The sequence below is a fragment of the Malaclemys terrapin genome, chromosome 2, assembly GCF_027887155.1.
Source record: "Malaclemys terrapin pileata isolate rMalTer1 chromosome 2, rMalTer1.hap1, whole genome shotgun sequence".
NCBI lineage: Eukaryota > Metazoa > Chordata > Testudines > Emydidae > Malaclemys > Malaclemys terrapin.
Window position 1 is genome coordinate 36,744,016 of NC_071506.1, and position 26,544 is coordinate 36,770,559.

Here is a 26,544-nt window from a genome sequence, read left to right on the forward strand (position 1 = left end):
GCCCATCTGAAGAGATGATGAATGGGGAAAAGTATTAGAATAACGTTGAAGTAAACAAAGCTAAACTTTCGTAACAGCGTAACTTTAAAACTCTGACTTTTACACAACTTCCTGAAAAAGCGTATCCTGAGATAATGTGCAGAATTTCAGGAAGAGTGGTGTCTCTTTGGAGAAGTTGGGAAGCATTTGAAAATTAGGCATAAAGTGGACAGCTGCTTATTCCATTATTTTAAAAAAATTAAATGATAATCACCAACTTGGTAGGCACAGATTTATTTAATTGGGCAAGCTTTGAAGTATTTCTCGCCAGCTTTGTGCGATGAATAGTGATTTGTGAAAGCTCATCTACTCAATCTCCGATGTATTACTTAACTAGGAGAAATGCCATAAATTGCATGTGAGCTGATTTCTGAGTTGTATTTTTCAGGGGCTCTTACAACAAAATCATATCCCTTATTGTAGCTTCAGTTTTATCACTTAAAACTTTTATTATAAGTGATGGCTGTCATTAATAATTTACAATGCCACTTAAAGTTTAAATTTTGTCCAGATCTTAACAACAAATGATCTCATGTTTGGTATCTGAGCCTCTACATTTAAACTTTCAGTTCAAACCAGAACATGAGCCGACCTGAAGCTCCTATTTCTAGGTGCTAGAAAATCGGGGAATTCTTCTGAATGCAGTGATTAAACAAAAGTAAAAATCTACAACTGAGTAATATCAGAGGTTAACTTAGTGTTTGCATTTTTTAAGTATTACATGTTTGTTTTTTCTCCCTGTTCTACCAGGCCCCAGTGTAGTTTCATGGGAATGGTTATTTCTCATGATATGTTGCTAGGACGTTGGCGCCTTTCTTTAGAACTGTTTGGCAGAGTGTTCATGGAAGATGTTGGAGCAGAGCCTGGATCAGTATGTATTTTCTGTGTGGAAGATCGTCGATTGCATTTTGTTTGTTTAAATTCTACAGCTAATTTATTATTTTGGTTTTTTTAAAGATCTTGACTGAATTAGGTGGCTTTGAAGTTAAAGAATCAAAATTCCGCAGAGAAATGGAAAAACTTAGAAACCAGCAATCCAGGGATTTAACATTGGAGGTAAAAAAATTAGTTTTATTTTCCTGATTATAACGTAATTAAAAGTTGAATGCAATGAAAACGTCATATTATAATTTTATATTCTGTTAAAGGTTTAACACACACTACAGTAATCTGTGTTTTAGTAATTTGATATAAGAAGTTATGTTTCAAACTCTGTAAGCAAACATTTTGGAACATTTTTCAGGGTGGGGACTCTGGTGCACTGAATAGTGCTGCCTTGCAATTACTGTGTAGTGTTATGGATTCCTCCTTCTGCTGACTCCTTCCAAACATAGTATTTCATGGGAACTTTTATTCTGAAATACTAAAAATCCTCTTGAAATAACATTTAAAGCTGAAATTAATATTTGATCTTTTGCTATGGCAGTCATTACAGAAGGGTAAACACTTAATTTAGCCTATGTATTTGCTAGGTTGATCGAGATAGAGATCTTCTAATTCAGCAGACGATGAGGCAGCTCAACAATCATTTTGGTCGCAGATGTGCTACAACTCCAATGGCTGTGCACAGAGTAAAAGTTACATTTAAGGATGAGCCAGGAGAAGGCAGTGGTGTAGCACGAAGTTTTTATACTGCCATTGCACAGGCTTTTCTATCAAATGAGAAACTGCCAAACCTAGACTGCATCCAGAATGCCAACAAGGGTACCCATACAAGTAAGTACCATGGAGAAGGTATTCCGTGGCTACCATTAATCATAACTTTGGACACACTTTTTTCATTTTGGAATATTAACTCTATTAATATACATTAGAAAAACCAGAAAGATAGCTAAATAATTAGTGGCTATAACTTCTCCCCTCGATTCCCTGAAAATGTTCATCAGCCTTGACCTGAAGGAACTTCCTCCAGCCTGAAAGGATACATCCATTCAATTCTTTGCCTCTTGGCCAAAATTGTCAAAAAGGGATACTGATTTAGTATTTTTTGAGAGCTAGATATTTGTCCACTTAGAACCAGATCAAAACCGTCAACTTACTTCACTTAGAATATAAATTAGCCATGAGTATCTACTATATTTGAACATTGCCAATATCGTCATGAAGAGACAACTGAAATGTGAAAGGCTCTATAGCCCATGACCATTCCATCCAGTCCCACTTCGTCCCTGAGATATGAGTGAAGTGGTATGCTATACCAGCACTTCTTTTGTAGAAATTTAAGTTCAGTTTCTGCAGAAACTAAATTTTTCATGGAGGGGAGGGGAATATTTAGTTCTTGCAATTGCCTAGAGATTCTGAACATGTGCCGGTGCAATGCTGAGTCTTCAGGAAGACTAAAATAACTCTAGGAGCTGCATGCTTACCGACATTGCTGAGGTAAAAGATCCTAAATGTAATGGAGGCACGTCACATAGCAACTGTACTTGGACAGTTTGGTGTGGCTGGAGCAGCGTAGAGGACTGGAGAACATCATTGTGAGATTCAGACTAATCCTCTACTACTGAAGTCTGGACTTAATAGTAGTGGCATTGGTGTCACTGTACAGCTGTTCCTCACCTACACACTATTTGGGGGCCAGGATAATAGAAGAAGAATACTTAGTCCTGCCATGAGTGCAGGGGACTGGACTAGATGACCTCTCGAGGTCCCTTCCAGTCCTACGATTCTATGATAAGAATGGCTCTGTTTCCTCACAATCCCTCTTAGAACTTCTGCTCAGATCATTTTAGTTGGAGTTTGTGTAGAGTTCTACATTTGATCTGAACTTATGAACTTTCTCCATTTATCTTAGTTATGTGTTAACTGATTCCTAATAACATCGTAAAGTCCATGTCAAAAATTCATTGATCGCTTTAGCAGAAACGTCCAGCTGCTCTGGATTTGTGTACAAAGTCAGAAGAGGTGATATTTCATTCAATCTCCATAACTGCTGTTTCTGCCTAACACCAATATATTAAAGTCTCTCAGGGCATATCTACACTATAAACTTAAATCAACCTATGTTAAGTCATCTTCCAGGCACTGTAGTAATTATTGCAGGTCGTTCATGTCCATGCTGACATTCTTCTGTCGGTGGTGTGCGTTCTCACCAGGAGTGCTTTCCCTGACTTAAGAGTGGCAGTGTGGGGGACTGAGAGCCAGGGCTCTCAGCTCTGTGTCCAGCTTCCTGCCGGAAACCCGGCTGCCCCATCCCCCTCAGCTCCCCGCCGGGAATGGGGAGCCTGGATGACAGCCCAGCTTGGAGCAGAGACCAGGCAGCAGTCCAGCTGTGGAGCCAGCTTTCTTGTAAATTTACAAGAATGACAGCCAATAGATGTAACAACGCAGAGTCTACACGGACTCTGCGTCGCCTTAACTACACCACCATAAGCCCTCCTGGGGGTGGAATGATGTTGGTGTAGCAGGGCACTTGCATTGGTGGGAGCAACGCTGTAGTGTGTACACTGACATAATTAGGTTGATTTAAGGCAGCTTATGTTGACCTAATGCTGTAGTGTAGACCAGGCCTTGGAGTACATATAATAGTGATTAACCCTTTAACAGGAAGCCACCATTTGAAACAGCTTTATCACCTAGTCTGTGACAGAAAACACATCCTTAGTATTTGAAACCATATACCTGGCATAAGACTTCAAAATAAACTATTAACTAGACTGAAGTTTGAATTCCATTGCTATCTGCTAAGCCATCCAGTCCACTAAAATTGTGCTCTTTTCCTGCGCAAGCTATGCAATAAAGAGCTTGGAGTACACTGCATTGTATAAGTATGAGAAGTTTAAAACATTTTTTTTTCCTTTTCAGGTCTGATGCAGAGATTGCGAAATAGAGGGGAGAGAGATCGGGAGAGGGAGCGAGAAAGGGAAATGAGGAGGAGTAGTGGCTTACGAGCTGGTTCTCGCAGAGACAGGGATAGGTACGTGATTTATCTGTAATTATGTCCTGGTCACAAGTATTTTATGAAATAGGTCAGTGATTCTCCAACTATGGGGTGGGCCTCCCAAGGGAGGTGTGGGAATGTGTCAAGGGAGGCGCGAGCTGTGTGGTTTTTTTGTTTTTTGAAAAGAGCTCTGGCTTTCAGCCCCAGGCAGTTGGGCCTCATGCAGAAGAGCTGTGCATACCCAGAAGGCAGGAATAAAGGGAACAGCTGGAGTCCTGCTGTCCTAGGTCTGACAGCCGAAGCCCTGCCACTTGGGCTCTGTCTCTCTCTTCTCCCCCACCCCCCAAAATCCCTCATGGGTAGGCAGCCCAGGCTCAGGCTGTCCATGTGCCCCTGCATCCCTCACTTGGAGGTGGTGGGGCTCCAGCTGTTAGCCTTGGGGTGGCAGCAGCAGCACAGAAGTAGGGCTGGCAATGGGGCGCTAAGCCTGCTGTGAAAAATGATATTGACGAATGTCAGTTTTCACATTGCCATCCTTCTATGCTGCTTCTGGCGCGGCACTGCCTTCAGAACTGGACGCGCAGCCAGCAACTGCTGCTCTCTGCTTTGCCTTCAGAGGCTGGTGGTGGTATATGTATTTGGGGGGCCTGATCAAATAAGTTTGAGAACTGCTGAAATAGATGAATGTCTGTTCTAAAATTTGGACTCTCCTTTCTTCAAACTGAGAGGATACTATGCTTCTCTCTTTCAAGATAGTAGAGCACTTATTTTGAACTTCCATATTCTTTTTTGAGATTTGGTATATAAATACATGCTCTAATGATTACGCCCATTTCAGCACCACTAGATCGCTGTTCAACCCCATCTCACAAATCACTCCTGTCATTGCAGTAGCCGAGACAAGAAATGCATTACAAACAACACCATTGTTAGTTGGTGGGTTGTCCACCTTGTTTCCCCAAAAGACTGACAGAGTTCAACTCTGTTCCTTTCCCAAACCTTTATATCCAGCTAACTACATGGAATATTACAATTGCACAAACTGGTCTGTACTATTTTATCTGTACATAAATAATATTATCCAAGAGCTTTGTAAGTTTCCTTTGCAACTAACATAGTCTTATCAAGTTTCACAAAATATAAACCAAGAGGGATGTAAACTGTCATTTTTAAAGGGACTTTAGAAGACAACTTTCCATTGACACAAGGCCCTTTAGACCAGCCTCAGAAGGGAATCCTAGTGATGATCCTGATCCTCTTCCAGCACATCGACAGGCCCTTGGAGAAAGGCTTTACCCTCGTGTACAAGCAATGCAACCAGTAAGACCAATCTGCGCAGTACACTTAAGTCTATTGTTGATGCTATGGGTATCTTTCACTTAAGATTTCTTTTCTTTATCCTTTGCTTGTGAAATTCATGACTTATTAAAATAGTTGAATTCTATAAGGGTATTTTTTTCTATCTCGTTTGACTTTCTCTAGTTTTGTATTTCTACAACTTGTCATTTGACTCACAAATTTGTTTTAAATCTTGGGTGTGTTAAGATATTAAGATTTTCATAAAACCATATTTGAAAGTGAGTGCACTGAAGGAATGATTGGACAGTAAGATCTTGAACTCTTATTTCCAGGCATTTGCAAGCAAAATCACAGGTATGCTACTGGAGTTGTCCCCTGCTCAGCTGCTTCTATTACTAGCAAGTGAAGATTCCCTTAGAGCAAGAGTTGATGAGGCTATGGAACTCATTATTGCGCATGGAAGGTAAAGAATTAAATCAGGATTCAGATAAAAAAGGAAGGCTGGTCTTGTGGTTAAGAGAGTGATCTAGGACCCAGCAGATCTGGGTTCAGTTCCCTGCTCTGTCACAGATGTCCTGTTTGCCTTGGGCAAGTCACCTAATATTAGTACCCTCAGTTTCCCATTTGGAAAACAAGAAAGTACGTCCTTTTTCCCACGATGTCTACCTCGTCTTTTTAGATGGTAAACTCTTTGAGGTAAGGGCTACTTCTTACATTGTATATGTACAGTGCCTAGCACAATGGGACCATTATCTTGGTTATGCATCTAGGTCCCACTGTAATATAAATAATAATATGGTATTCTTGTCTGTGTTTTGCTTTAAAACCAAATTGGCAAGAAACTGCACTTTGCACGGTTTGTTTTCAGAACCTGGTTACAATGGCTTACAGTGTTCCTCCTGTCCAGCTGTAGAGATTAGTTGAGGAAACTCAGCTGTATACATGCATAATAAACAATTGGCAGGCTTGTTCCTTTCAAATTTTTCTTCACTAAATTTTGTTTTCAGAATCATATCTAGTTTTATTATTTTGACTTTTCATTAAAAAATATAACTCTTCTAGTTCCAGCTCAGAATGTGACTATTAACGGATAATGGTAAATTAAATCTTGGCTTGCCTCTTCTCCCCTTAATCCCGCCCTCCCCCTCCCCCCCCCAGGGAAAATGGAGCTGACAGTATCCTGGATCTTGGGTTGCTAGACTCCTCAGACAAGGTACAGGTAAGGGATCTGTTTTGCATCCGATTCATGTGTGAACTGAAGGAAATTTAAGATCCAGTTATATTGGCTTGCCATAAAAAGATGTTTTTTAAAATAAATGTAATGTAACAGCCTGTAAATAACCTGCCCTTTTGCCTCAGTTATCTCCTCTTGTCACATAATGTAGGGCTGTCAAGCGATTAAAAAAATGAATTGCGATTAATTGCGCGATTAAAAAGATTAGTAGAATACGATTTATTTAAACATTTTTGGATGTTTTCTACATTTTCGAATATATTGATTTCAATTACAACACAGAGTACAAAGCGCATAGTGCTCATTTTATATTTTTGATTACAAATATTTTCACTGTAAAAAACAAAAGAAATAGTAGTATTTTTCAATTCACCTAATACAAGTACTGTAGTGCAATCTCTTTATCATAGAATCATAGAATATTAGGGTTGGAAGGGACCTCAGGAGGTCATCTAGTCCAACTCCCTGCTCAAAGCAGGACTAATCCCCAACTAAATCATCCCAGCCAGGGCTTTGTCAAGCCTGACCTTAAAAACCTCTAAGGAAGGAGATTCCACCTCCTCCCTAGGTAACCCATTCCAGTAATTCACCACCCTCCTAGTGAAAAAGTTTTTCCTAATATCCAACCTAAACCTCCCTCACTGCAACTTGAGACCATTACTCCTTGTTCTGTCATCGGGTACCACTGAGAATAGTCTAGATCCTTCCTCTTTGGAACCCCCCTTCAGGTAGTTGAAAGCAGCTATCAAATCCCCCCTCACTCTTCTCTTCTGGAGACTAAACAATCCCAGTTCCCTCAGCCTCTCCTCATAAGTCATGTGCTGCAGCCCCCTAATCATTTTTGTTGCCCTCCGCTGGAATCTTTCCAATTTTTCCACATGCTTCTTCTCGTGTGGGGCCCAAAACTAGACACAGTACTCCAGATGAAGCCTCACCAATGCCAAATAGAGGGGAATGATCACATCCCTCAATCTGCTGGCAATGCCCCTACTTATACAGCCCAAAATGCCATTAGCCTCTTGGCAACAAGGGCACACTGTCGACTCGTATCCAGCTTCTCGTCCACTGTAACCCTTAGGTCCTTTTTTGAAGAACTGCTGCCTAGCCACTCGGTCCCTACTCTGTAGCAGTGCATGGGATTCTTCCGTCCTAATTACAGGATTCTGCACTTGTCCTTGTTGAACCTCATCAGATTTCTTTTGGCCCAATCCTCCAATTTGTCTAGGTCCCTCTGTTTCCTATCCCTACCCTCCAGCATATCTACCACTCCTCCCAGTTTAGTGTAATCTGCAAACTTGCTGAGGTTGCAGTCTACACCATCCTCCAGATCATTAATGAAGATATTGAACAAAACCGGCACCAGGACTGATCCTTGTGGCACTCCGCTTGATACCGGCTGCCAACTAGACTTGGAGTCATTAATCGTTGCCCGTTGAGCCCGACGATCTAGTGAGCTTTCTATCCACCTTATAGTCCATTCATCCAGCCCATTCTTCTTTAATTTGCCGTCAAGAATACTGTGGGAGACCATACCAAAAGCTTTGCTAAAGTCAAGGAATTATAGGTCCACTGCTTTCCCCTCATCCACAGACCCAGTTATCTCATCATAAAAGGCAATTAGGTTAGTCAGGCATGACTTGCCCTTGGTGAATCCATGCTGACTGTTCCTGATCGTTTTTCTCTCCTCTAAGTGCATCAGAATTGATTCCTTGAGGACCTGCTTCATGATTTTTCCAGGGACTGGCCTGTAGTTCCCCGGATCCTCCTCTTCCCTTTTTTAAAGATAAGGGACTACATTAGCCTTTTTCCAGTCATCCGGGACCTCCTCTGATTGCCATGAGTTTTCAAAGATAATGGCCAATGGCTCTGCAATCACATCCGCCAACTCCTTTAGCACCCTCGGATGTAGCGCATCTGGCCCCATGGATTTGTGCTCGTCCAGCTTTTCTAAATAGTCCTGAACCACTTCTTTCTTCATAGGGGGCTGGTTACCTCCTCCCCATGCTGTGCTGCCCAGTGCAGTAGTCTGGGAGCTGACCTTGTTCGTGAAGACAGAGGCAAAAAAAGCATTGAGTACGTTAGCTTTTTCCACATCCTCTGTCACTAGGTTGCCTCCCTCATTCAATAAGGGGCCCACACTTTCCTTGACCTTCTTGTTGCTAACATACCTGAAGAAACCCTTTTTGTTACTCTTAACATCCCTTGCTAGCTGCAACTCCAAGTGTGATTTGGCCTTCCTGATTTCACTCCTGCATGCCTGAGTAATATTTTTATACTCTTCCCTGGTCATTTGTTCAATCTTCCACTTCTTGTAAGCTTCTTTTTTGTGTTTAAGATCAGGAAGGATTTCACTGTTAAGCCAAGCTGGTTGCCTGCCATATTTACTATTCTTTCTACACATCGGGATGGTTTGTTCCTGCAACCTCAATAAGGATTCTTTAAAATACAGCCAGCTCTCCTGGACTCCTTTCCCCCTCATGTTATTCTCCCAGGGCATCCTGCCCATCAGTTCCCTGAGGGAGTCAGTCTGCTTTTCTGAAGTCCAGGGTCCGTATTTTGCTGCTGCTCCTTTCTTCCTTGTGTCAGGATCCTGAAATCGATCATCTGATGGTCACTGCCTCCCAGGTTCCCATCCACTTTTGCTTTCCCTACTAATTCTTCCCGGTTTGTGAGCAGCAGGTCAAGAAGAGCTCTGCCCCTAGTTGGTTCCTCTGGGACTTGCACCAGGAAATTGTCCCCTACACTTTCCAAAAACTTCCTTGATAGTCTGTGCATGAAAGTTGAACTTACAAATGTAGAATTGTGTACCAAAAACAACTGCATTCAAAAATAAAACAATGTAAAAACTACACGTCCACTCAGTCGTACTTCAGCCAGTCACTCAACAAGTTTGGTTACAATTTGCAGAAGATAATGCTGCCCACTTCTTGTTTACATTGTCACCTGAAAGTGAGAACAGGTGTTTGCATGGCACTGTTGTATCCAGCATCGCAAGATATTTACGTGCCAGATCTGCTGAAGAATCATATGTCCCTTCATGCTTCAGCCACCATTCCAGAGGACATGCATCCATGCTGATGACTGGTTCTGCTCAATAACAATCCAAAGCAGAGCAGACTGATGCATGTTTATTTTCATCATTTGAGTGAGATGCCACCAGCAGAAGGTTGATTTCCTTTTTTGGTGGTTCGGGTTCTGCAGTTTCTGATCAGTGTTGCTCTTTTAAGACTTCTGAAAGAAGGTTCCACACCTCGTCCCTCTCAGATTTTGGAAGGCACTTCAGATTTTTAAACCTTGGGTTGAATGCTGTAGCTATTTTTAGAAATTTCACATTGGTACCACCTGTGCGTTTTGTCAAATCTGCTGTGAAAGTGTTCTTAAAATAAACATGTGCTGGGTCATCATCCGAGACTGCTATAACATGAAATATATGGCAGAATTCGGGTAACACAGAGCAGGGGACATACAGTTCTCCCCCAAGGAGTTCAGTCACAAATGTAATTAACACATTATTTTTTAATGCGAATCAGCATGGAAGCATGTCCTCTGGAATGGTGGCCAAAGCATGAAGGGGCATACGAATGTTTAGCATATCTGGCAAGTAAATATCTTGCAATGCCGGTTACAAAAGGGCCACACGAACACCTGTTCTCACTTTCAGGTGACATTGTGAATAAGAAGCGGGTAGCAGTATCTCCCGTAAATATAAATAAACTTGTTTGTCTTCGCAATTGGCTGAATAAGTAGTAGGACTGAGTGGACTTGTAGGCTCTAAAGTTTTTTAAATTGTTTTGTTTTTGAGTGCAGTTATGTAACAAAAAAATCTACATTTGTAAGTTACACTTTCACCATAAAGAGATTGTACCACAGTACTTGTATGAGATGAATTGAAAAATACTATTTCGTTTATCGTTTTAAAAGTGCAAATATTTGTCATAAAAAATATGAAGTGAGCGCTGTACTCTTTGTATTCTGTGTTGTAATAGAAATCAATATATTTGAAAATTTTCCGTGTTTTTCTACATTATTTAATACATTTCAATTGGTATTCTATTGTTTAACAGTGCAATTAATCGTGATTAATTTTTCTGAGTTAATAACGTGAGTTAACTACGATTAATCGACAGCCCTAATAAAATGAAGGGTGTTTTTTACTAAATCTTTGCTGAAAGGATCTGCTTCTTTAATTTATTTTTCAAAATAATGAACTGCTCAATTATTTAAAAATCCACCATTGCCAAATATTACCAGTCTTTTGAAATGGCAAGACTCAAAAATCTTTGGGTCCTATAATGAGCAGGTTTCAGTATTCAATGGGTAACAAAAATTAGGATAGATGTTTGACTTTTAACTGAGATTCTAAATTAGCTTCTTAATCTTTTGTACTAGGAAAATAGAAAGCGACATGGCTCCAGTCGCAGTGTGGTGGACATGGAATTAGATGATACAGATGATGGTGATGATAATGCACCACTATTCTACCAACCTGGGAAACGAGGTTTTTATACGCCAAGGCCTGGCAAAAACACAGAGGCAAGATTGAATTGTTTCAGAAACATTGGCAGGTACAATATTAAGCTAGTTTTCTAGTCTTGTGTTTTCTTGGCATTTCAGATATTTTGATAGCTTATATTTCTCCAAAGATAAAAGCTGTAATAGAGTTCATTCATCTTGGGTTTGAAATCATGTGGGGGAACTTGAACAACTTAGTCTATTAAATCTTGAGAGAAATCTTAAGTTTTTGTTAAAATTTGCACTCGTACCCCTCAATGTACGTGTGTGTGTGAGAGAGAGAAAATGTTAGTAGCATCAGATTTATTGCATCATTGGCATTTTAGGTCCCATGACTCCCTCGTCTCTGAGGAGGTAAACTCTCTGTCAAAGGGAACTATTTTACTGATTTTGTAAGCTAAAACTTGTATCTTTGCGCTTTTGCTTTCCCTGCCCCCTTTTTATTTTGCAAGTATGTCAGAGAAGCAGGACCTTAAAGTGCCCCAGTACCATCCACATTATGTCTAAGTTGCACATGCACAGCCAGCAGAACAGACAATAACTGCCTTGGCTTTGATATCTGTGTCCAGATGCCACCATGTGCTCTTAAGTTCAAAAGTGGGTTTCCCTGAAATCATTCCTGGTCCCTTCTCTCCCCCTACCCTTCTCCTCCCTCCTCCCCCCCCACCCCCGGCCGCAGTTTTCATAGTCTAGTGCAAGGTCTGACTGGAATGTCTCAAAGGCAAACAGTCCTCAAATAAACAGTTGAGCATCCTTGCTGGACATCACGACTATCAATATTTCCCACATCAGTAAAGCTCTTACAAAATAGGCTCTTGAGCTGTGTTTCCACAAACACAAACAACCTGCTAGCTTCTGGTATAGATGGACTCCAGGACCCTGCTCATGTTGTTGGGCGTTGACTTGAAAAACAAAGCCTTCTCTTCCCAAGAAAACAAGGTGTATATCAAGTAGAACTCGCTCCAAAGACATTTCACTTCCCTAGATTTCTCAAGGCATGTTCTCAAGTGTTCTTATATATGCCTTCATCACCTTCTGTCTATATGATAGCAGTGCAGTGTACTAGGGTGTGAAGACATCAGTCCTTAGAGAAACTCCAACTAGTACAGAGCCCTGCACTGCATTCCTCAGCAACGCTGGCTACTTTGAGCCCATCAGACCTGGCCTCTGCTCTTACATGTTGGCTTTCCAGAGACTATTGAGTAAAGTTCAAGGTCTCAGTCCTTACCTTCAAGGAGCTTAGTGGCATTTAAAGAGACTGCTTAAAGCTCCAGGATGAGGACCATGGTCAACGACTCGACTTCTGTTGCACAGTGGAACTTTCTACCACAGGGATAAAGCTTGTCTGTGCAGGAGACAAAGCTTTCTCAGTGACTAATCTGTCTGTGGAATAAACTGTCACAAATTAAGGGCTGTCACAAACCTCCCCACGTTCCACTCCAAATGCAAGGTGCTCTTCTTTCACCTTGTCTTCTCTGACATAAATGCATAGTAGTGTGTATGTTAAACAAAACAATACACTGCACAACAACTCCCCTGGGGAGTGGATGAGAGAAGGAGACTAAATCACACGACAGAATTTAGTCGTGTTGCCTAACGCACTGCTTGAAGATTCTCAATATTATGTCGATGAGGGCAGAATAAGAACCTTTTGTAGGATAGGATGAAGTTCTCCAGTTACACCATTTCCTACAGTAAAGGTAACCTTTCAGTTCTGAATATATTGTGGAGCCTGGTGTTGTCTTCCTACCACGTTACTTCATCTCCACTGAAAATATATGGGACAGAAGGTTGCTTCTGACATCTGTCATTAGACCACACTGTTTCTTTGTGGGATCATATGCTTCAGAACAAGGCTTGTGACCAGCGTTTGCTCTCTTGAATAAATCAGTGAATTTTTTTGCACCTCATTGGCACTAATGGACTCAGTGCACCTGTCTGTGAAGTAGGTGATCATGAGAAAAACATGCAGGATTGCTCTGCTGAGGCGCTTTTTAGAGTGAATTTGTGGAAGTCTGTAGGCTTATGCCTGGAGAAGAATGATACCCTTAAAAATCCAGTCACTTTTTGATTGTTTTCACTCCAGTACAGCAGATTCTCCTGATTTCAGAAGAACCATGTCTAAGTGTTTTGTCTGCCTGCATTTTTTATTGTAACAACTAGCTGAACCCATAGCTTCAAAGCTCATTCAGTCATTTGATATTTACTTACACAACCAGACTCATAATTTTCCAAACCGATTTATAGGGCAGGTGTGTAGAGTTCTCTTCACACCTTTACGAAGTGTAATTGCTCAGCCAGAAGGCAGCCATCAAAATTCATTTTACCAGCCTTTTTGCAGAAATAGTTTTTGCCTAAGTTGTCCTGTCTGTGGGTTTTTTTTTAATTTTTGCGAACCCTCTTATTTTATCCCTATTTTTGCTGAGTCCTACATAAAATAGGTTTATTGTTTTCTTACCTCTAACAGTATTTTTATATTCTTGCATTCTTACTTTTTTAATATTTTCTTTCATAGTAATATCTGTGGAGATTTTTAGTCTCCAGGAGTGGAGTTTTGTTGCAGCAGGTATTTTTGAGGAAGTGATCCTTCTTTACCCATGATTGTTCTTTCAGGAAAAATAGCAGATTATTTATTTTTTTAACCAAGCTTTCCAGAAAAACTTTCCCCATGGGACGAGGTACTGCATGCACTGTTTCTGAAATGGTGATTTCTTTGGGGGGATGTTGGCATTGGGAAGTTTTAAATATGAGGTTTTATAATTGGAAGCTACTTCAACCTGAACTCCAGAGTTGTTTTTTGTTGTTGAAATATTCAGGAAACTCTTTTGAATCCCACTTCTTTAAACAATTTCTTTTTGTGATTTTCTAATAGTACTCTTTTTGTTCTCAGAATTCTAGGGTTGTGCTTACTGCAGAATGAACTATGTCCCATCACGTTAAACAGACATGTTATCAAAGTTCTTCTTGGCAGAAAAGTAAGTTGATCACAGACATCTGAACTGCCTTTAAGTACATAAGATTTAGTTTTAAAAAAATAATTTTATTTTAAAATATGTTTTGATGTTAACACTGTGCTTGTTTGGCAATACTAAATCTAATTAAAACAGTTGTGATTTTTTTGTTGTCTTACAATTAAACTGAGTTTGCCAAGTGGATGCCAAGGAATTGACTGAGGAGGGTTTCCAATTAATATAATATGAGTGCGCACGCTCTCTATATCTGTCTATATTAAATATTTAAAATGGGACAGGGTTGATCTTCACGAGCAGAAAAAAGGACGTTGAAGCTGTGCTGTAGCATTAGTTCTCTCTTGCCCTTTCTATGTTACTATTTACAAAAAGGCATCTTGTTTAACAGTTGAGAGAATTCTTTAATCAGATTTCAAATTCTGCTTCAGGTGTAGACTTAAAATTTAAATGCAGTCCAGCAATTGCCTATGTTTTAACTGTTTTAGGTCAAGACCACATTTTAATTATCTTTTGACAGTATACCTCTAAATATGGTGCCCAATGCAACAAACTGAACAAAGTTTCCCATTATCCCTGGTCTTCATTTTGGTTATTTAAAAAAAAAAAAAAAAAAAAAAAAATCAGAGCCAGTCATTGTCCAAAATAGATGTGATTTTAACAAATGGGGTAGGGGAATGGTGACAAAGGAGCAAGAGGTTATAGATGCACAAGAACACCCCAACCCCTTTCCAAAACAGAAGGACATTCTCCCTGCTCTACCATCTGAGTAAAAGCCTTCTAGGGCTCCCTCATGATGACAGCAGGGTAGTGGGCAACATGGGAAAATGAGAAGTACCAAAAGTCCCTGTAGCTGAGTTTAGGGGCACCACGAAGTACTGTCTTAGATGGAAAGACAGATAATTGATGGAGCAAAGGCCCCCAAAATGTGACCAAAAAGGCAAGGATCTGCTCAAAAGATCTGCTTGTTGAGGGTGAGGAGGGCAACTGTTGGGCACAAATAACTTCCACCTAAAGGAATTTACAGCTGCTGGGAAGAAGCTTTCTTTCTGTGATGGCGCAGGTGAATTTCCTTCCAGAGTTTTAGGGAGTGTGCAGATGGGAAAAGGAGTGAAGTCACGTGTGACCCCTTTTCAAATCCTGTTGAAAAATCCACAAAGGTCTGTTTTGACCCAAGCTGATTTATGGAAAGGATACGTTCCAAGAGTTCAGTTGCCTAGATCTGTAGTCATTCTTAGTGTGGGCAAATGCTTTACAACCTTCTCTGTGCTTTGCCAATGCACTTCAATCTGGTGTTATGTTCCTGCACCTCAGAAAATCAGGATGAGAATGGAAATTACCTTTTTTTGTGATTCTTTCCAAGTGTTTGAGTGAATGCCTCATTACATGGCTATTTAGGTGCCTTATGCTAGTGTACATATTATCCGTTTTAGAACTCATTATGTTGAATATATTTATAAAAACCATGCTACATATCAAACATCTACCTTATTTTAGGTGAACTGGCATGACTTTGCTTTTTTTGATCCGGTTATGTATGAGAGCTTGCGGCAACTTATCCTAGCCTCCCAGAGCACGGATGCTGATGCTGTTTTTGCAGCAATGGATTTAGCATTTGCAATAGACCTGTGCAAGGAGGAGGGTGGAGGGCAGGTAGGTGCAAGCTGAACTTGACTTTACAGTTTAATGTTACTTGTTCATAGTCTGTCAAACCCCAGACGGATTTAGGGTGAGATTTTCTAAACTGCGTAAGTGTTCAGGAGCACAAAGACCCATTGAAAGTCTGTGGGATTTGTGTTCCTAAGTCACTTAAGTGTTTTTGAATATTCAGCCCCTAGTATTTATGGGCTGTTTAATATAATCTAAATGAGAAATCAGCAGTACCAGGATTATTGGTCTCATCACAAGGACTGGTTTTAAATATAAAACTTCTGTTCATGGTAATAGCCCGAACCAGTAACCCACTGAAAACTTGTTTTAAGAGTGAAAAAGCTGTATAGCACCACAGTATATTTACTGCATACAGTAATAGAAATGATGCTCTTGTTTTAACTGTTGCTTTTTTCTTCTTTAAAGTATGTTTTTAAATCCTCTCCCCTTTTGCTACTTCATCGTAGGTTGAACTTATCTCCAATGGTGTAAATATACCAGTCACCCCTCAGAATGTTTATGAATATGTCCGGAAATATGCAGAACACAGAATGTTGGTAGTAGCAGAACAACCTCTACATGTAAGTGCTTTGTAGTGTTTTGGAATGATACTGTCAATTTCTGCATATACTGCATTCCATTCCAAGTTGTCCAACTTCTAAAGGGTATTAATCTTTGTTTCTTGTTACACATTTGCTAACTTAATTATGTGGAGACCTTGACTACCCTAAAAGCTCATTTGAATAGACCGAAGGATATAAATTCAAAGGAAGAATTAAAGTTAGCTCAATGACTAGTTAAACTTCAGCATTTACATATAGATTAAAAAAAAGATTCATATAACATACTGGGGAAATGCTTATCTTCAGACATATGGATTCTATACAGTCTTCCATTTTTCTATATTTCTTTCTCAGCCTAGATTTATTTAACCTCTTAGCTCAAAGATTTAACAAGCCAAACTCTGCCAGCATAAAGTCACTGGAGCTTCTGGCCTCCTTATGCCTGCTCTGTGCAAGATCAGTGTGGCTAATGATTGCAGAATTTTTGTTCTGACCATTGTTAATGTTTTAACAAGAAACGTGACCAGAATCTGTCAAAAATTATATTAAAAGTAAAACTTGGTCTTGTTTTTAGAAGCCTGTTCTGAAATAAAAGATTATAGATTCTAGGACCGGAAGGGACCTTGAGAGGTCATAGAGTCCAGTCCCCTGCCCTCATGGCAGGACCAAATACTGTCTAGACCATCCCTGACAGACATTTATCTAACCTACTCTTAAATATCTCCAGAGATGGAGATTCCACAACCTCCCTAGGCAATTTATTCCAGTGTTTAACCACCCTGAAAGTTGGGAACTTTTTCCTAATGTCCAACCTAAACCTCCCTTGCTGCAGTTTAAGCCCATTGCTGCTTGTTCTATCCTTAGAGGCTAAGGTGAACTAATTTTATCCCTCCTCCTTATGACACCCTTTTAGATACCTGAAAACTGCTATCATGTCCCCTATCAGTCTTCTCTTTTCCAAACTAAACAAACCCAATTATTTCAGCCTTCCTTCATAAGTCATGTTCTCAAGACCTTTAATCATTCTTGTTGCTCTTTTCTGGACCCTCTCCCATTTCTCCACATCTTTCTTGAAACGTGGTGCCCAGAACTGGACACATTACTCCAGTTGAGGCCTAACCAGTGCCGAGTAGAGTGGAAGAATGACTTCTCATGTCTTGCTCACAAGAAGACATCCCAAAATCATGTTTGCTTTTTTTGCAACAGCATCACACTGTTGACTCATTTAGTTTGCGGTCCACTATAACCCCTAGATCCCTTTCTGCCGTACTCCTTCCTAGACAGTCTCTTCCCATTTTGTATGTGTGAAACTGATTGTTCCTTCCTAAGTGGAGCACTTTGCATTTGTCTTTGTTAAACTTCATCCTGTTTACCTCAGACCATTTCTCCAATTTGTCCAGATCATTTTGAATTATGACCCTATCCTCCAAAGCAGTTGCAATCCCTCCCAGTTTGGTGGTATCTGCAAACTTAATAAGCGTACTTTCTATGCCAATATCTAAGTCGTTGATGAAGATATGGAACAGAGCCGGTCCCAAAACAGACCCCTGCGGAACCCCACTTGTTATACCTTTCCAGCAGGATTGGGAACCATTAATAAGTACTCTCTCTGAGTATGGTTATCCAGCCAGTTATGTACCCACCTTATAGTAGCCCCATCTAAGTTGTATTTGCCTAGTTTATCGATAAGAATATCATGCAAGACCGTATCAAATGCCTTACTAAAGTCTAGGTATACCACATCCACTGCTTCTCCCTTATCCACAAGACTCGTTATCCTATCAAAGAAAGCTTTCAGATTGGTTTGACATGATTTGTTCTTTACAAATCCATGCTGGCTGTTCCCTATCACCTTACCACTTTCCAAGAGTTTGCAGATGATTTCCTTAATTACTTGCTCCATTATCTTCCCTGGCACAGAAGTTAAACTAACTGGTCTGTAGTTTCCTGGGTTGTTTTTATTTCCCTTTTTATAGATGGGCACTATATTTGCCCTTTTCCAGTCTTCTGGAATCTCTCCCATCTCCCGTGATTTTCCAAAGATAATAGGTAGAGGCTCAGATACCTCCTCTATTAGCTCCTTGAGTATTCTAGGATGCATTTCATCAGGCCCTGGTGACTTGCAGGCATCTAACTTTTCTAAGTGATTTTTAACTTGTTCTTTTTTTACTTCATCTTCTAAACCTATCCCCTTCCCATTAGCATTCACTAGGTTAGGCATTCCTTCAGACTTCTCGGTGAAGACCGAAACAAAGAAGTCCTTAAGCATTTCTGCCATTTCCAAGTTTCCTATTACTGTATCTCCCTCCTCACTGAGCAGTGGGCCTACCCTGTCCTTGGTCTTCCTCTTGCTTCTAATGTATTGATAAAAAGTTTTCTTGTTGCCCTTTATTCCTGTAGCTGGTATGAGCTCATTTTTTGCCTTTGCCTTTCCAATCTTGCCCCTGCATTCCTGTGTTGCTTGCCTATATTCATCCTTTGTAATCTGTCCTAGTTTCCATTTTTTATATGACTCCTTATTTTTTAGATTATGCAAGATCTCGTGGTTAAGCCAAGCTGGTCTTTTGCCACATTTTCTATCTTTCCTACCCAGCAGAATAGCTTGCTTTTGGGCCCTTAATAGTGTCCCTTGGAAAAACAGCCAACTCTCCTCAGTTGTTTTTCCCCTCAGTCTCGATTCCCATGGGACCTTACCTATCAGCTCTCTGAGCTTACCAAAATCCGCCTTCCTGAAATCCATTGTCTCTGTTTTGCTGTACTCCCTTCTACCCTTCCTTAGAATTGCGAACTCTGATTTCATGATCACTTTCACCCAAGCTGCCTTCTACTTTCAAATTCTCAACGAGTTCCTCCCTATTTGTTAAAATCAAATCTAGAACAGCTTCCCCCCTCATAGCTTTTTCAACCTTCTGAAATAAATAGTTGTCTGCAATGCAGTCCAAGAACTTATTGGATAGTCTGTGCCCCGCTGTGTTATTTTCCCAACATATATCTGGATAGTTGAAGTCCCCCATCACACCAAATCTTGGGCTTTGGATGATTTTGTTAGTAGTTTAAAAAAAGCCTCATCCACCTCTTCCACCTGGTTAGGTGGCCTGTAGTAGACTCCTAGCATGACATCACCCTTGTTTTAAATAAAAAATATTTGCTTTGAGTTTTAAATAAAAATATTTGCTTTGTGAACACTGATTCAGAGGCCAGTATTTAGGACAATTTACTGGACTGTTAAACTGTTTCCAACCATTGTAGGCCATGGGAGTTTAGACTTTGAAATTAAATTGTCCTTATTGTCACTTGCCTCCCCACCTTCCCGTGCCCCAAATTGCAGTTCTGACATGATTCATCAGTTAGTATCTCCTGAATATTCATTTCAAGAACATAATAATGGCCATAGTGGGTCAGACCAATGGTTCATCTAGCCCAGTATCCTATTAGCCAACAGTGTCTGGTGCCAGATGCTTCAGAGGGAGTGAACAGAATAGGCGATAGAGTCCAGTCCTGGCTTCTAGCAGTCAGAGGTTTAGGGACAGAGCATGGGGTTGCACCCCTGACCATCTTGGCTAACAGCCATTGATAGACCTGTTCTCCGTGAAATTATCTAATTCTTTTTGAACCCAGTTATACTTTTGACCTTCAAAATCACCTGGCAACGAGTGTCATGGGTTGACTATGCATTATGTGAAGAAGTACTTCCATATGTTTGTTTTTAAATTGACTGCCTATTAATTTCATGACGTCCCCTCTGAGTCATGTGTTGCGTGAAGAGGGTAAATAACACTTCCCTATTGACTTTGTCCACACCATTTATGATATTATAGACCTCTATCATATCACCCCCCTTAGTTGTCTCTTTTCTAAGATGAACAGTCCCAGTCTTTTTAATCTCCTCTCATATGAAAGCTGTCCATATCCCTGCTCATTTTAGTGGCTTTCCAATGAGATACAGCTACAGCATTAGTTTCTAGGTCTAGTGGTTCTCAAAGTGACAGATTTTTAAAGCAGTGTCAGAATTCAAGGAAGTGGGAATTTGCAGTAGCGGGCAGCAAGGTAATCAAAAGAATTGTAGATATATTGTAACTGACTAGGGCATAGAAAAAATGGCTATATTGAAAAGCTCAAATTCCAGTGACAGAGAGAGAGCACTTGTTTGTACTACCAATGGTTTGCAAGGTGTCAATCTTAAAAATAATTGTCATTGGTTCCCTCAGTCTATCAATGCTTATTACTGGTCTGGGCCTGAATATTGCAAGTTCTAGACCATGGGCCCAATATAGCTTCCATTCAAAAAGATGTTTTTACTATTTGAGATTGAACATGGAAGAGGTGAACAGCCAAGAGGAAAATTAACTGATATTTGTGAGCTGTGAACTTCATTGTATGTAACTTCTCAGAAATCCACTTAAACAGTAGCAGAGATGGTCAGTGTAAAGTGAATCATGTGACTCTTTCAGGCAATGAGGAAAGGTCTGCTGGATGTGCTTCCAAAGAATTCATTAGAAGACTTGACAGCAGAAGATTTCAGGCTTTTGGTAAACGGCTGTGGTGAAGTAAACGTGCAAATGCTGATCAGCTTTACCTCTTTCAATGATGAGTCAGGTATGAAATACATAGTCTGTTTAGGAAATGAGTTGTACAGCTAGAAATTTAGTATTATTCTCCTGTCTGTCCTTTATGTAGAGATGGATAGCAAGGATAATTTTTTCAACTTTTTCTAAGCTTAAAACCAGCTCTGTTCATTGACCTTAATGAATGGCTCTAAATATAATCTGTTAAAAGGATTCTCAGTGTGCCAGCCGTATTCTTTGCCACTTTTAAGAATCTTTACCTCAAAATGGGAGAGTAAAATACACAACTCTTTCAAGGGTACAACCTCAGTATCACTATATAAATAATCCATCAGAATGCAAGGAGAGCAAATTATGGGTTGTGCTATTTTTTCCTGCCAAATCCTGGCCTGACCATATATTTAGAGTTATGATTGTAATCTAATATTTTAAAGAAATATTTCATTGACCTGTTACAAACTTAGATACAGCTAGTTAGTAGATTATACAGTGTGTTAATTTTATTAGTTGTTTACACCAGTGTTCTTAAGTCTAGTCCTTACATTCAAAAATGTTTGCGTTAGTGTTTGACATAGCACTGTCCTTGTTCCTAGTGTGCAGGTGTTGTGAGGAGGGGGTAGTGACACTAAGTTTACTTGCTGGCATGTATAAAACACGTGCTCTAAATGTTCATTGTCAGATACATTAAATTTAATTATTCTGTTTCAAACAGGAGAAAATGCTGAGAAGCTTTTGCAGTTCAAGCGTTGGTTTTGGTCCATAGTTGAGAAGATGAGTATGACAGAAAGACAAGATCTAGTAAGTTGTCCTTCACCTGTAAAAGGTTGCTTAAGACTGTTTTTCAACAATCAGTGTTGCTTTTCAGTATTTTTTTTGTTTTAATGGAAAGGTTTTCTACACTGGTAGAGTAGCAGTAGTACTCGGGAGTTTGTGCACTAGGCTTTCAACTCTTGAGACTGAATATGAAATCCAGCTTTGTTCACAAGAAAATTAATATTGGTGTATCTTTCATTGTCCATATCTCAGAACTCTCAAGCATGTTTGCAGTCCCTGTTTGAGAGGTTTCACACTGAGTAACAGGTGGGCAGAAGATGAGGTTTGAATTGCATTTATAGAGGATTGGAAAAGTTTGCTTGTTATGCACTGTATTCACCCACTCTTTTAAAATGTTCTTTTGATCACCTCAGAGATGTCAACCTTCTCATTTTTGAGTGAACTCCGCAAAGAAGAAAACAAGGACTGGTGTAAAAAGAGGAAAATCTAGAGCAGATTGGTTTAGGCAAAGGGAACTCAGGGGTGCAATGCAGTATTCACTTTGCTGTGCAAGAGAATATTTCACACTTCTAATACTTTTCAAGTAAACTCTTGGTACTGCAATTTCCATTGCTAGCTATCAATGCATTTGGTATCAGTGCTGTATTTTACAGTAATTTGATTGATATAAAATGGCTAATTCGATTATATAAAAAAGTTTCTGATACACAGACATTATCCTCTTCCCAAAAGGACAGGGAATCCCAACTTCCTGCACCAAGATGTGGTTAATATTTGGAGAGTGTTGCTTCTTTTGATAAGTTGCTTTGATAAATGTGATATTATATATTTGTAGTTGACAGAAGAGAGGAAATGACTGGGAGTATAACATTGTCGTAATAGTACACAGCACAGCCACTGAGTCTCTATACTACAAGGAATGTTTTATGATCAAGCACCATGACTGCCCTGTGACTTTCCCATTTTACTCATGTCAAAATAATGATCAGTATGCGATACCAATGTTTGTATCATGGAGTCAGTTTAAATATTTCTAGACCAGCAAAAGTTACAGCCTACTTTCTATTCTTTTAGGTTTATTTTTGGACATCAAGCCCATCATTGCCTGCCAGTGAGGAGGGATTCCAGCCCATGCCATCCATCACAATAAGACCACCAGATGACCAACATCTTCCTACAGCAAACACTTGCATTTCTCGCCTTTATGTCCCACTCTATTCCTCTAAACAGATTCTGAAACAGAAATTGTTACTCGCCATTAAGACCAAGAATTTTGGTTTTGTGTAGAGTATAAAAAGTGTGTATTGCTGTGTAATATTACTAGCTAAGTTTTGTAGATTTTTCCATTTGTCTATAAAAGTTTATGAAAGTTAATGCTGTCATACCCCTGGTGGTACTTTATTGATTAAATGCAAACATTCCTGTACTAAGTTTGTAACCTACAGGCCTAAGGAGCACTAGCAATGTTTGACTGTAACAGTTCGCTAGTCAATAACTTCTTGGCCTAACCCCAGCCAAAGATGACAGCAGAACAATATAATTTACACTGTGATTTATCTTTTTGCTGAGGGAAAATATGTAAAATGTTCAGAAAATTCACTGCTGCCTTTGTGAAAAGTGTTTCAGCAAAGGTTCTTGTATAGAGGGAGTAGGGAATTTCAAAATAAAAAATTAAGTATGTTCTGTGTTTTATTTTAACTTTTTTTATGGTGTTTAATTTGTGGTTGGCTGCAGTTGTGTATCATGTATATTGAACTTGTAAAAAGTTCTTCACAGTTCAGATCTAAGAGTTGGAATCATTCACTTTTACTTATGAAACCACTTTCATTGCAATTTCTGTTCTGATTGCATTGAACTCTGGCACATTAGATCCCATCACTAATATTTTGCATGTAATCTGTACCTTTAGTGAGGTTTTTTGTACATATGATGAGGCCAATGCACATTATTTCATAGTTCACAATCAACATTTTTGTATCCCTATTTCAGTAAGCAGACAGTCAGGAGATTGTTCCACTTCCAGTTCTAACTAGACACTTGTACTGCGGTATCTCAACTGTGTAAACTCAGCCTGGGCACTTTCTGGTAACTGTAAAATGTTTATAAGATCATGATTATTGAAGATACATTTTGAAAAATTTTAATGTTCGTGAGCAGCTTAACTACTTTTGTATCTAGCCTTTTTTAAGTATCTTGTTACAGTTTTTAATAAAGAAATTATAGACAAAATACCAAGTCATATTGAAGACACAATAGTTTTTATTTATGTAACGCTGAATATTTTAGCTTAACAGCCTACACCAGACAGTTGTCCATTAAAAATCTCAATTTCTTAACTGAAAAATTGATCTGCATCTGCACTATAAAACAAATAAATAATGGAAGCAATTCAGCCCACATTTTACAGTTAGCAGAGAATCCTGAATGGAGCGAGCCAGGCAACCCTTTCTCTTCACAAAAATGCAGAATTTAAGCGAAAGTTTCTCCCCAAAAATCAAAATTGATTATGATGGAATAAATCTGCAAATTCATTGTAGTGGGACCTACTGTATGTCCACTCTTTTTAATAAAGCGATTATTGGTTTTACAAGGGTAGTCTTTGAACATCTAGTAGCCTAGTACTTTTGTCATTAAATTCTTAATGCTTTAATGATTTCCATTATAAATGTTGGAAGGCCATTAGTAAAGAAAAAGGAGCAACTTTACCCTTGCTATCAAATTCTGATGCTTACTAAGACTTAATAGACTAGAGTGATGATGATGGGTTTTGATGAAAGACTTCGTTCTCCTACTTTTCCCTGCATTCTGTGACTCCATATTGCAATGACCTTTCCTTGCTGAGGGGTGCTACACTGGTTTTCCACCAAAATTGGTCAATGCCACTTTGAGTGCCAAGCGGAGGTGGATGGCCAGAAGTGACCTAAACTCCTTCCTTTTTCCACCCTACCTAAAAATGCAGCATCCTGCTTCTGTAGCACTTCTAACTCTTGCATGCATGGAGGAGGGCTTGGGACCATAACTCTCATCACCATGTGTGCCACTTTGACTCTGAAGACTGTTTTATAAGGCTAACTCTTCTAGACTTGCTTAGTTAAGCTGCAGATGCACCAAGTAGGAATATTTCCACATGTATTAATGAAATAATAATAGCATTCCCAAGAACAGCCCTCATAGGCAGGGGGGAGGTTTCAAGTGGCTAGGTAATGGGGACTGGGAGTCTGGCATTTTGGATTCCGTTCCTGGATCTGCCACTGTGACCTTCAGCAAGTTATTTTAGACAAACCCTCAGCTCAAAGACTTAAACACGACCTGTATTGCTTTTACTAGAGTGGTGTGTAGTTAAAGCAGTACAACCTCCCTGATGTGGGTGCAGTTATATATTTGGTATAAAGGTGCTTTATACCAGTATAGCTATTCCTGTATGGGAAGGGGAATACACTATACAGGTATAAGGCACCTTTATACCAGTATAACTGTACACACCAGGGGTTGTACCAGTATAAATACTTCAGTAAAAAAAAAAAAAAAATCACAGCCCTAACTGAAATAGTTCATATTGGTACAAAAACTGTAGATCAGGCCTCAGATTCACAGTCCATAAAATAAAGAAGCTGCCTCCCTCACAGAAGCTTTGTGAGGCTTAATGATGTAAAACTCATCCAAGATCCTCTGATCAAAGGCCGTATGTAAGTGTAAAGTATTGTGTATATATGTATTGTGTGTATATGTATAAAAATGTATGTGTATGTATAACATATAAATATATGTTATATGTATATATATTTCTGTATATAGCATAAACATTTTTTAAAAACCTGTACTGTATAGCTAGGCAGAAATTACACAGGTAACTAGTCTTATACAGTAGTTCACCATATATACACAACCAAGGCATTCTGATGACATAAGCAGAGGGGTTAGCCAGAATAATTTATGTTGCCATCATTGACTTGAAATGTGTATGTTGCTTTATAAAATAGTTTTTCTCTGTATGGTATATTTAAGCAATATCAAGGTTTTTAATAAGAAAAAATGTTTATTAAAATCATACACCTTGTTTCCCTTTGACTTAAGCCCTTCTGTTAGTTTATTTTTAAGATGCGCTAGAGAAATAAAAGAAAAAAAGGAGAAAAGTTTGTAATATTTCAGTTTTATGGCCTAATTCCTCAAGTGTTCATAATTCTCTAAGTAGTACAGCAGCCGCCAATAAAATGTCAACAAGTCAATAGTTGGTTCCTATTGTAATGATATAACACATCATGCTAACCTGACAAATTCTGGATTTTAATGGTAGTCACTAATGTTCAAGTAATCATACATGTTGCCTAAGTTAAATTCCATGTTGCAACCGAATTCTGGGATTCTAGATTTTAAAAAATGATCTGGGTTTTTCCTCATACTTAGCTGGTTTAATTTCCCAGTTTGGCTTTGAAATGACAACTGTTTTTTGCTATTGCAAGTGAGATTTATGTTCGTTAAATCTAAATGTGGAGATAAGAACAATAGACTAGAAAATTTGCAAGCAAAAGTAAAATGTATTTCTTGCAGAATTTTAGTAATTTCAAACAGACATGAGAAACTGGACTTTACTTTTCTCTTCCAAAGATAAGTATGGGGTTTTTTTTTCATTGTAAAAGCATGGACTATATACAAAACTAATGGGGTATTCTGATGTACTTAGAATTCACCCATCCAAAGATGAGCAAGGGCAGAAAATGTTAAAATGCCCTTCATCTTTAATTCTATCATTCAAATGGGGGAAAAAATGATGTCGGTCATCCAGTCCATCTCCCTGTAGTTGCTCTACTGTTAGCTGGAGTAGGTACATCTTCTAGGTATCTATTGATGGGGTCTTTTGTAACAGCCCTTGGAATACCATTTCACAGTATAATGTATCCCAGAATCAGGAAGCTTTCCCTGCTAGTCTATCTAAAATTTCCTTTTGTAGTGTCATCCTGTCATAACCAAAATGTAGTATATATCATAATTATCCACCTTCCACTATCCTAAATAGCTCCTTTCCATTCTGTTTACACTCTTCAGGTGTTCATAAATTTACCTC

At 39.3% G+C, this 26,544-nt stretch overlaps 1 protein-coding gene across 1 annotated transcript in view; it reads left to right on the top strand.

The window, feature by feature from the left end:
• The window catches only part of UBR5 (ubiquitin protein ligase E3 component n-recognin 5), a 143,101-nt gene extending 117,551 nt beyond the window's left edge, over positions 1-25,550 (top strand). The window contains exons 46-59 of the mRNA XM_054017496.1: positions 790-910; positions 997-1,095; positions 1,512-1,755; positions 3,844-3,955; positions 5,095-5,239; positions 5,551-5,681; positions 6,377-6,437; positions 10,842-11,017; positions 13,855-13,939; positions 15,428-15,583; positions 16,048-16,161; positions 20,595-20,739; positions 21,421-21,506; positions 22,557-25,550. Coding sequence (XP_053873471.1) covers positions 790-910; positions 997-1,095; positions 1,512-1,755; positions 3,844-3,955; positions 5,095-5,239; positions 5,551-5,681; positions 6,377-6,437; positions 10,842-11,017; positions 13,855-13,939; positions 15,428-15,583; positions 16,048-16,161; positions 20,595-20,739; positions 21,421-21,506; positions 22,557-22,769 — 1,888 coding nt within the window. The 3' untranslated portion in view covers positions 22,770-25,550. The remainder of the gene's footprint in view (positions 1-789; positions 911-996; positions 1,096-1,511; positions 1,756-3,843; positions 3,956-5,094; positions 5,240-5,550; positions 5,682-6,376; positions 6,438-10,841; positions 11,018-13,854; positions 13,940-15,427; positions 15,584-16,047; positions 16,162-20,594; positions 20,740-21,420; positions 21,507-22,556) is intronic.
• The last annotated feature ends 994 nt before the right edge of the window (positions 25,551-26,544 follow it).